This window comes from Belonocnema kinseyi, chromosome 4 (genome assembly GCF_010883055.1).
Source record: "Belonocnema kinseyi isolate 2016_QV_RU_SX_M_011 chromosome 4, B_treatae_v1, whole genome shotgun sequence".
In the NCBI taxonomy this organism is placed as follows: domain Eukaryota; kingdom Metazoa; phylum Arthropoda; class Insecta; order Hymenoptera; family Cynipidae; genus Belonocnema; species Belonocnema kinseyi.
In genome coordinates, this window is record NC_046660.1 from 114,627,741 (window position 1) to 114,639,130 (window position 11,390).

Here is an 11,390-nt window from a genome sequence, read left to right on the forward strand (position 1 = left end):
TGAAATGTTGCTTGCCAATCTTTTTACTTTTCGCACGAATATTTTATAATTTCGAATCGAAACCGCGCATTCTATGGAAGCGACGGTGCTGTTCCTAGTGGATGGAATGCAAATTTATGCGATCGTTACATTTGGTGCGCCAACAGAGCCATCTTCAGTTGTCCCGGAGAATGATATTAATCTATGACGTAATATAGTAACTAAAATCAGTTTCAATTATTGTTTCGTTTATTGTTAATAATATACGTATTGCTGAACATTAATCGTTTTTTTAAAAGTGTGCAAGTGTCACTTTAAAGTTATGTTACATATATCAAGTGACGGAATTAGCTTGTAAGTATAGAATACAGATCGGCCTCTGAATAAGCGACTGGGGAGGAAGCGTTTTGCGAACTGTACTCCCCCCACCACAAGACTCAATCGAGGCATAATCTGATATTTTGTTTGCCTTTTTCGATCTTGGGGCATTTACTCTGAATAGGCGACTACGCCAGTTGTGCGATCATTTGGTTTGTTTTGTTTCAGTGAAGTGTATTGATATAGATGTTACATGTTTTTATAACTTGTTTAGTGTAATTTTAACAGATTATCAATACAATCCGTATAAATTATAATTATTATTAATTAATTAATTATATTAATTATATTACAGTATATCAGTTGAAACTTGCCTACGTATACAATTTTGATCTGTATCAATTTGTACGGATACAATTTGATTTGTATCTCAATTGAAGAATCTTTTTTAAACCAAAATACTTCGTATAATGAAGAAAGAAACAATTCCTTTAAATGGCTTAAGTCATCTTTAGAAGTTTTTTTAGATGAAGATATTTAAACAGAAATTTTTCTTTGTTATTATTACGCATAACATATTAAGTATTCGTTCTTGTAAACTTATTTCATTTTTTTTAATATTAACAATAATATTTAATATTCAATTTGAATTTTAATAAAATTTAAAAACATATCAAAAAGTAATATGTAAATGTGTTAAAACGGTAATAAAAAATGACTTCTGAGCTGTCGCCTATTCAGAGGAAATGCCTCGAGATCGAAAAATGTGTAGGTTATTCTGCCAATTACAATTCAAAGATGACCTACAGCAATATTATTATTATTATTGAAAACAATTTTTTCAAAAGTTCTAAACATCTTTCAAAATAATTCGGATTTTCTCTACAACTTTTTTAAAATCCTACCCAATTGGAAAATTTCCTTAAAATCTTCTAGATTCATTTTTGACAATTTTATACATCTTTCTAAAAAATTTAAAAATATTCTCTCTAAATTAATATTTCAAAGTCAAAAATCAATTTATTTTTCTACATAATGTTTTTTATTTTTCTGAAGCCTTCTAAAATTCTTAAAAAGCTTATAAATCAATTTGAATTTTTTCGAAACAATTTTAATACTTCTTCAAGTTACTCAAAATATTTCTAAGAATAATTGGCGTTCAATTGTTATTTATATATCAAAATTCAATGATTTGACTCAGAAGTTACATTTAAAATAATAAAAAAATGAACATTTTAATGTTTAAAGTTTAATAGTTTATTTAGAAATAGTTATTTTTCTTTATTGAAAACTTTCAAGTTAAATGATTTAAAAATGAAATATTTTAGACTGAAATAATATGTTAAATTGAATACAAACCTTTTATTATAAATATATTATTTTGAAGTTATTTTTAAATTGAAAATAGTTTATAAACTTGCAATCAGGTGTTTACACTTGTTTAATTTCTAAGACTTTCCAATTAAAACAGTTTAGTGTTTAACGTTAAAATGTGACTATCCTGAAATTATGAACTGATTCAAAAACGTCTTGTAAAATCAATTATTATTCCCTGTTTCTTTTCTTAAAGTACAATCCCATTTTTAAAATCATGAATTAATTTACATTCGCAGTTGATCAATTACAAATATTTTCTTTATACAAATAAAAAAACGATACTGATAAATTTAATAATAATAGTTCCAACACACAATGATTACAATCGCAATAATTACAACACAAGCACAAACATTGTAATAACAAATAAAAATTAAAAACACAATTTTTACAATAATTATTAATATTATTAAGTTTTAACTAAATTCATGACGATGTACTACTCTGGACGTACTGACGTTTGATAACCACGATGTATTTTTAGGTTAGAACGGTCACAACACAATTTAATATTTTCTAATAAATTTTTATATTATTCTTACCTCTTTTATAGTTTTCGGCCGACATTCTATCGGGTTTGGGTGCTCTTCTGTAGGTCCAGATTCTCCGAAGAAGTGTAAAGAACAAATAGATTCATCTTTTGTGACGTTCCTGATTGATTTAAACTTGGAATCTTTACGTTCACACAACTTCACCCATTTATTGCATTTTCTGCACGCTTCAGGCGTTTTAAGTGGAATTTGATACTCGCATTATTAATTTCTGCCTTTCGAAATTGTAGGCATGGTTTAGGGATAGAAATAAAATAAAAATTGCTTTACTGCGACTACTACTTTTACGCAATCCGTAGCAGCAGCTCTTATGCGCTCCAACTTTTTTTCTCCCACAATTATTGGCATCGTATTATCTCCTTCCATTTTTACTCACAAACATTTCGCTATACCGTTCAAAAGTTTATTTTTTAATAAAAACACTGCATTTCCTATGCAATTGCGAGCAACAGGGCTGAAAATTGACAGGAAGATCAATTCTCTTTCGCGCACCAAAAAATAATTGAAATGAAAAGGTCTATGTTCATCCAGAGAATGTATATCATTAAAGGTGTATTTACACGCCTGTCCTTTGCAAACGGAAAATGTATCTGCTTCTCATTCTACGATGTGATGATACCACGTATTTATCGCACTCTAGATTTTCTCTGTTTTTTCGTTGGGTGGAAAATCTCGATTGAGACAAATGCATGGCATCGTCACATGGTAAATTGAGAGAAAGATACATTTTCCGTCTGCATACGACAGGCGTGTAAATACACCCTAACAATAATCGAAACGTTAGTTGAAAATGATTTTGAGGCATGGACATAGGAAACAAGGGACTTGGCATGCCATTGCGTGGTGATGCAATGAGGGGGAATCCAGTGAATAAATAATTCTCAGGTGGACAATTCGTTGAGGAATATATATGTAAAAGTGACAGAGGTTTGTCATAGAATTACGCGAGTCCATACATTTTACAGAAAAGTTGGTAAGATCTGTATGTGATCTGGATTAAAAGAAAGATCTATTATTCTTACATTAATTATAAAATAATTGGTCATATCGTACAATTTTGACATTCTTCTGAATTTACATATAATGCAAATCGTCTTAATTAAAAATAAATAATAATCACTTTTTAGATGGTGAGGCCACCCGAGATATTTTAGTGAATATCATATGAAGTAGCTCGATTATAAAAATCTTTATTTTTAATGGAGATAAAAATCGAATTTAAAAATACGATTTTGAAACAATTCTTTTACCTCGATGTGTATTAGAATTGTTTAGTATTTTGTAACAAAAAAACCCACTAAAAAAAATTGCCACTCGCCACCTTCTTCCCTTCCACCCTTAATATATTAATTATATTATGAACGTAACACAAATTGTAAAAAACAATAAAGAACAATAATATCGATAATTTTAAATAAATATTAAATATATTGAATATCGTTCGCTCACATCGTCCTAAAAATGAAGGAAGTATTTTTGAATAAATAAAACATAATAATTATCATTTTTTATGTTATGGGCACTGCAGGTTGGCCGTTATAATCGAGGAAAAAAAATTTCCGGTCATTTCCCTGAGTTTTTCCGGTTTGTAAACATTTTTCACGGCATTCCAAACTTTTAAAATTGAAGTCTAAAAGTTTTCAATTCAAAAATTGTGTATTCAAATGCTCAATAATTTACACGTATGAACTAGAAGGTACTAACACTTTTAAATTAAACAGTTTTAATTGAAATGAAAATAAACTTCAAAATGTAAAACTTTTATAAATTATAGAGTTCAAAGATTGAGATTAGTTCCAAAAATATAAATCCACGTTAAAATTGTCAATAGTATTAAATAAAGAATCAAGCAATGAACTTTAAAAATTCACAAAATTATGTTATTTTAAGTAATTTTAAGCTAGGCACATTAAAAATTAAAAAATAATTGTTCTGCCTTAACATTTTTCAAATTAGAAGTTAAATTATTTTAATTTTAAATAGTCTAGGCATCCTTCAAAAGCTTTAAAATTTTATTTCAAAATGTTAAAAAATCTAGAACTGGTTTTGAATTTTTCCAAATTCAAAATCATTTTTGAATTTTCTGTCAGAACTTTTAAATATATTTTAAAATGAATTGATTTTTTCTATAAATTTAAGAAAATCCTGCAAATTAAAAAAAATTTTGAATTTATAAAGAACAATAATTACTCATTATTTTAACAAATCTTAGAATAATAATAAGAGATATTTAGAAGTTTTAAAAAGATTCGAATTAAGTTTAGAACTTGAAATAATTTGAAAGACTTACAGCTTAATTATAAATAAAGTTTATATTTTTGCAGATTTGAAACAACAAATTTAGAATTTTTTAAACAATTAACACTACAAAACACTACAAAAGAATAAAAATTTTCTCGAGATTCGTAGGAAAATTTAAAATGATTTTTAACTTTGAAAAATTATTGTAATAGAAAGTTTAAGAAGGTTTTAAGACATTTAAAAATGTTCAAAGACGAACATGGAAGATATTAAAGATTTCATTTAATTTGCTGAATTTTCAAAAATTGGAGGAAAATTTTGATTAATTTTAAAATATATTTAGAAGTCCAGAAAAAAATGTTAACACACTTCGTTTAAATTACTTCAAATAATTTCAAACTTTGAATTAATTTTGAATCTTTTCAAAACTTCTATATATCTCTTAAAATTACTCAAATTTTTTGTATAAATAATAAGTGTTAAATTGTTATTTATGCATCAAAATTTAAGAATTTTATTCATAAATTAAACACTTTTCAAATCGAACAATTCAAATTGTAACGCTAAAAGATCAAAAGTTCTTCGAAAATCTAAAGGTTCAAAGCTTTTCATGTAAAACAATTTAGTTTCAAATTGTTCTCTTTTAAATATTCAGTTTCAATCTACTCGTCTTAAATGAACAGTGAAATATTTCTAAACATTAAACACTTTTTTTTCTACATTAAAAAATTGCAAATTAAATAAAACAAAACTATTATGGATTTGTTTTTAAGTTGAAAATAGTTCATTCTTATCAAGACTTTCGGATTGAAACAGTTACAATCTGGAAATTCTCAAATTTTGAACGGATTTAGAATTGTTTGGTCAAATCAATTATTTTTTAGATTTCTATACTTAGAGTACAGATCCATTTTTAAAACAATTTTTTAATTTATATTTACAGTTGATAAAGTGAAACTGTTTTTTATCAAAAATTTTCAACTCAAAATGCTTTTAATTTTTAATTGTTTAAATCTTCAAAACTACAATGTTATTATTTAAAAAACTGTTAAAATATAACTTGAACAGATTTTTCTTCTGAAAATTCGTAAAATTCCCGGCTTCCTGATTCGGCGGCCACTCTGTTTTTTATAAAAAAACTCTTCGATTTTAAAAACTTCTAATTTTTAATATTTTAAGCCGCTAAAACAGCATTTTAAAATTCTTTAAATTAAATATATGCTTAAAAATTAAAATTGAAATTTTTTAAGTGAAAGATTTCTGAAATCTAAAGTGAATGATATAATAATTTATAAAAATTATAATTTAACAAATTATTTCAAAAACAGTTGAAATCAAAGTTTGACAAATTTTTATTCTGAAAATTCTGTAAAATTCCCGGTCACAAAATAATTTCACTGTCATTTCCCGGTTTTCCTCGGCCATATAAAATACCCGGTCATTTCCCGGTTTTCCAGGTTTCCCGGTCCTGCGGCCAGCCTTTACTGCATTATATTATTTTCTTTATGCAGAACTTTCCCACTTGACTTCAATTTCATTTTATTTGACACAGATATGTCACTTTTCGTCCGTAGAAAGAGGTTATGAAACATATAACCTAAAATTATATTTGATGTGTATTTTTCTTTAGCGATATCCAACATTATTAAAATACATTTTATCAGGATTGAAATATTTTTACACCTCAGAAGTACAGGAAATTTTTGTTACATTTTACATTTTAAAATCCCTTACTTTTGCCGCCTTACTTATCCAAGATGGAGAAATTAAGCGGTGGGTCCTTATTGGTTCGGTTTTTTTTACTTGCGCGTGGCTAGACCATGTATTTATTAGATCATGTCTACTTCCACCGTGAGCTGGAGCCGTGGTCTAGCCAATCTTCGGTGTAGCTGTCAATTTGTTAACTTATAGGAAATACGTGTATATTTTTTGAAAAAAAAAAAACAAGCCAGTTTCATCATTAAAAAAGTAATTTCAGCATCTTGAAAAAATTACGTCATTATTTTATTATTTATTTTTAATCACCTTATGAGGGGTAATTAGTTTGAAGCATTTACAGAACATGGATTGGAATGGATTAGTCTAACCTTAATTAATATATGTAAGTGCAATTTATTATTAATCATTTTATATTAATTTATCCAAATATACCGTTGAAAGAATGTTGGGAAGGAAATTTTGGCTATTTTTGTATACAATTTTATTTTATATTCTTTCTGAGGTCTGCGTCCGAAGTTTTCCGCTTCTGCCAGAAAATTTGAATAATTTTGACCGAAAAATTCAAGTAACTGCAAGTAACTTCTAAATAAATAACAAATTAAAATAATAGCACTTTTTGGGAATAAATGGAAACGATGGGATAGCTTCGGAAACAAACTTTTAAAAAACAAACTTCTAATAATATTTATTTTAATAAAAATATAAACTTGCTCAATCGTAATTTATATAACAATTTTTTATCTCAGTGCATGCTAGCTTGATACACTGCAATGTTGTAGCATTGTTATAGATTAGTAATTATACTAAAATTCTATATATTAGACCATTTTTTGCTGAAAGACTCAACTTATTAATCTAGTTCGAAAAGTATGTAACATTTGAAAACATTTTAATTCACATACATTTGAAATTTGAAGCACTCGAATATTTGCATCTTAGTCATATATTGATTTCCTATATTTGTGATTATGTGACTAAAATGCTTATTATAATTTTAAAGTGTTTTAGGAGAATAACCATAGACTCATTCTCGGCAAATGTAGAGAAAGACGGAAACGTAGAAAGAAATATGTGTGTACCTGTATTGAAATTTTTCCAAATAATTTATTAATGATTGCAGCTGTTTAACATAGTACTAGTAATATTGATTTCGCGTTTATTTTGTTTCCATTTAGAGGCAAGTGCTTTAAAAAATAATGGCTGATACGGAACAGGAGGGAAATTCCACGGTAGATGATAACTCGAAGCCAGAAGCCCCAGATTCGTTAGCCAACGAAGAGCCACAAGAACCTGCTTGTGCTGAAACCAATTTTTCTGGAAATGAACACGCTCAAGCAACTGCCAAAGACAAATCAAAAAGTAAATTTCCTTATATTTATCTATTGATCTGCCGTCCAAATGTAAAAGATACATATGTAACATTTTGATGAAAATTGACTTTGATATCGTCGGATCCTAAGAGAAAGCTGCATCTAACTGTGTTAATAAAAATTATTAATATTCACTGCAAAAAATGATTGTTTATAGACGAGGAAAGTTGACGAATACAACAGAAAAATATACGTAAAGCGCTTTGCGTGTCCTAAAAGTTGTCCAAGGCATGCGCTACGTCATCAGCATACACATGAAAAAGAACCTAAAGAACTTTGTTTATTTTTTCCTTTATAAAAGTGACAGAGTGCGGAGCGAATTTACGAAAGAAAAGAATCGCTTGCCCCTACGTATGTTTTAGACTTATGAATCAGCTCGGACTCTGATAGGAAATCCGCGGGAAGTAGGTCCCGGCTAGATTCGGTTATACACTAGCGACGATCGTTCGGGTAAGTTCGGAACAATCGCTGAATACACAGTGTCCCTTACGTATGTTTTGTCTTTGTATTTTGAGACTGCTCGAGCTCTTCGACAAAGGCATTATCCGCAAGTGACTGTTCTTTCTTAATTTTCGCCACTAGTAAAACATCTCAAGTCCATTTTCTAAAAGAACTTGTTTAAAAAATAATTTTTTCTTATTTCAAAATATGCAAAAGCACATTCTTTTTACCCAAATAGCGTATCTTTATTACTCAAAATTTTATTCAATATTACAGTTGTTTGGGCAAACAGTTTTTCTCGATTTTCTGAGTTCGAGTGAAATTGGACTTATGTATCTTTTTAGTTTGTACGGCAGTGCTAGCATCATACTAAATATTTTAAACGGATATATAACAAGTAGACCGAATCCATTTTAAATCAGACAGGTTGGTACATTTCAAGTATTAGAATCTCTTGTCGATCAAATAGTTGTTGTTTAGAGGAAATTAAACGACACATGTTTTCTCACTTGAGAGAAAAAATGTCTGCGAGCTTATAGTGATTTGAATTTTTAAGTTCGTTTGGCAAAAAACGATCAATTCTTTCGTTGAACCTTTTTCACTTTTGACTTAAGTGGGGTATTCAAATGTTCTAATTCTAAACATTTCTAAAAGAAAACTGTTCTATATTCTACTCCTTTACGATATCTTGCATTGTTTGTGAGAATAATTCCGAAATTAAATTTATCGACCAAAAAATTCTGGTAGTCGCAAAAATGATTCGTTCTGCATAAAATTTATAAATCGTCCTCTGTATATAAGCACGCATTTTTTGAAAGACAGGATTTAGTAAAAAGGTGGATTTTTTGGGTAAAAATAGGCTATTAATTAAAAAAAAAACGATGCAATTTTTTAAACTTTGAAACCTTAAAAAACTTTGTTAAAGTTAAATTTTGTTGCCTCAATTATTTATCTTAATTAATATCTCGAATTACGAATAAAATTTTGAAAGTAATGTCAATCAGTGTATTTGATAGTTTTATGTTTGGATTTTATGTCCTACTGTTTATGTGTATGATGCGTAATTCTCAGTAACCTCTAGATTTAATGTCCTAGTTATTTATCATGTCGGAGGATCGGATTAAGAAAAATTACACTACAGAACAAAATTTTATCAAATTTATTTCGTTCTATTTTGAGACGCAGATTCTGACACTGATCTTCTGTTTTATGTAGAATGAATATTTTCGTAGATATTCAAGATTTTATTTTCAATATCACATACAACTTTGAAAACCTATTTTTCTGAAAAAACGATAAAAGATAGAACATTTTCGCCTTCAGATTCGTATTCTACGGAAAAAGTATGCTGAACCTTGTTGCCTAGTATTAACCATGAGATACGTTTACTTGTAACGAAAACTAAGTCGGAAAATAATTTTTATGATACAGGCAGTAAATTCGCCTCTGATACATGCGAAGTGTCGTTCCAAGAATGCCCATTTTACATTTTAAATGTTTTAAATTCTTTACCTTTATATTTTATAAGAGAAAAGTCTGGAAATTACGTGTTCTGTTTTTAAAATGATGTAATTGCTTCGAAAAGTTTGTCCTTAATTCTTAAAGAGGAAGTCAATTGCATGATTCGGTAAAATAAAAGTATTCTATAATATCTTTAAACATTCGTTCATATTTTAAGTTATTTTATTGAAACTTACAATTGAAAGTATTTGGAAGTGGGCTTTTGAAAAGAAATGTCTTGTTTGGACAGTTTGAACCATTTTTTTAACTGAATCACTTTTTTCAACATTTCGAAGAAGTTGGAGTAACAAATCTGAGAGAATCAGCATAAATAGTCTTAAATAGTTTTTTAAAAATAGTATCCTTTGTTTTTTAGTTGACATATTATTAAAAGCCACTGGCGATGCGCCTATTATGAAGAAAAAGAAGTGGGCTGTGAATCCAGAGAAGCACATTGGTTCAATTGGGGAATTTATCAAAAAGTATATAAAATTGGAACCAAACGAAAGATTAGTAAGTCACTCATCCATTTTTTTAATGTTGACAAATATTTTTCCTTTTCACAGGGTGCACAGTCTTCCCCTTTCCTTCTGTGTTTCCCCCTTTTTTCATTAAAAATCTAATCGCTTCGCGGGCACATTCTCATCGCGCGCCGGGCGCGCGGCTCGCGCGTTTAAGCGCGCCTAGGGCGCGCAACGGTTCAATCTCGCGCTTCGCGCTCGGATATTCGTTCTTTACATTTGGCATGTTTGAATTAAACTTGATCAAAAAAACCTTTTTTAGGTGGCAGTATTTTTATGCGTCTTCATATTCTGAATCATCTACCTAATTAAGTATAGCCAAAGATTAAGTTTCTAAACGCTCTGTAGGTTTTGAGGTACGCATCCTCATCGTGACACTCGCGCAGCGCGCTCGATTTTCGACAAATATTTGTAAACAGGATTTGTTCAATCTTTTTTCTCGTAACTTTCGTCGTTTTTCCACTCAGTTTTATTTTATTTTTTTACTTTGCATGTTATTTTTCACGAATAAAACAAAAAGTACGCGTCCTATCAAGAAGTGATTCTTAACGAAATTGTAGATCTTTTTTGGGATAACAATTTTTGTTAATTCATCTTTTTTTCATGTCCTACGTAGTTTGACCAAAAAATGGAATTTTTTATTTTTCATTATTTTTGTGCAATCAAAATTTGAATTTTAGATTTTTTAAGAAAATCCAAAAATTTGTTATGATAATCTTGTAGAGCTTTCAAAAAGAAATGTTTTTCTTCTCTTGACTTTTTTTTCATATCTTGCGTTTTTTGGCTTAAAATTTTGATTTTCGGTTGATTTAAAAAATTTTTTAAATGCTATATCTCTGAGAATTTTCTTTTTATCGAAAAAAGTCATCAAGATAAATTGTTTGTTCTTTTTAATACTATAAATATCCGTACATAGAATTTTCAAATCCAGAAAAAACTGGTCACAAAATTTTCAAGATACGCTCACTTCTTGAATTTTTATCAAAAACGGCTGGTTAACGAACTCGTCTTTTCTTTTAGGACCTAAAAAAAGTGTGTGAAAGATGGATTTGATCCGTTCATTTTTTCGAGAGTTATCGTGTTTACGGACGGACGGCTGGACCGACAGACGCCATTTTAAAAACTTGATTTTCGGATTCAGGGGGTCTCGAAACGTGGAGATCCGTTGAAAAAATGTGATGTCAAATTTCCGACAATTCTAATACTTTCTCAATCATAAATGATGAGAATGTAAAAATGCAATATTTTCGAATTTGGATGGAGGTTTTAGCGTTTTGCTTTTCTATATATCGACGTGCCCAAATGACATAGTGCCATCTCGGTAAGACGAAATAGAAAGGTGCCATCTCGGGTAGCGAAACATAGAAGCTTAA

General features: G+C 28.9%; 2 protein-coding genes across 3 annotated transcripts in view; one reads left to right on the top strand and one right to left on the bottom strand.

Moving 5' to 3' along the window:
* Positions 1-2,719, bottom strand: part of LOC117171506 (26S proteasome non-ATPase regulatory subunit 12) — a 21,870-nt gene extending 19,151 nt beyond the window's left edge. The window contains exon 1 of the mRNA XM_033358877.1: positions 2,217-2,719. The gene's annotated coding sequence lies outside the window, so the exon portion shown is untranslated. The remainder of the gene's footprint in view (positions 1-2,216) is intronic.
* A 3,610-nt stretch (positions 2,720-6,329) lies between these two features.
* LOC117171225 (autophagy protein 12-like) overlaps positions 6,330-11,390 on the top strand; it is a 6,219-nt gene continuing 1,158 nt past the window's right edge. The window contains exons 1-4 of one of the 2 annotated variants that reach the window (XM_033358327.1): positions 6,330-6,567; positions 7,186-7,256; positions 7,361-7,544; positions 9,873-10,009. In XM_033358327.1, the coding sequence (XP_033214218.1) occupies positions 7,382-7,544; positions 9,873-10,009 (300 nt within the window). In that variant the 5' untranslated portion in view covers positions 6,330-6,567; positions 7,186-7,256; positions 7,361-7,381. The remainder of the gene's footprint in view (positions 6,568-7,185; positions 7,257-7,360; positions 7,545-9,872; positions 10,010-11,390) is intronic. The other variant, XM_033358328.1, reaches the window with a different exon arrangement.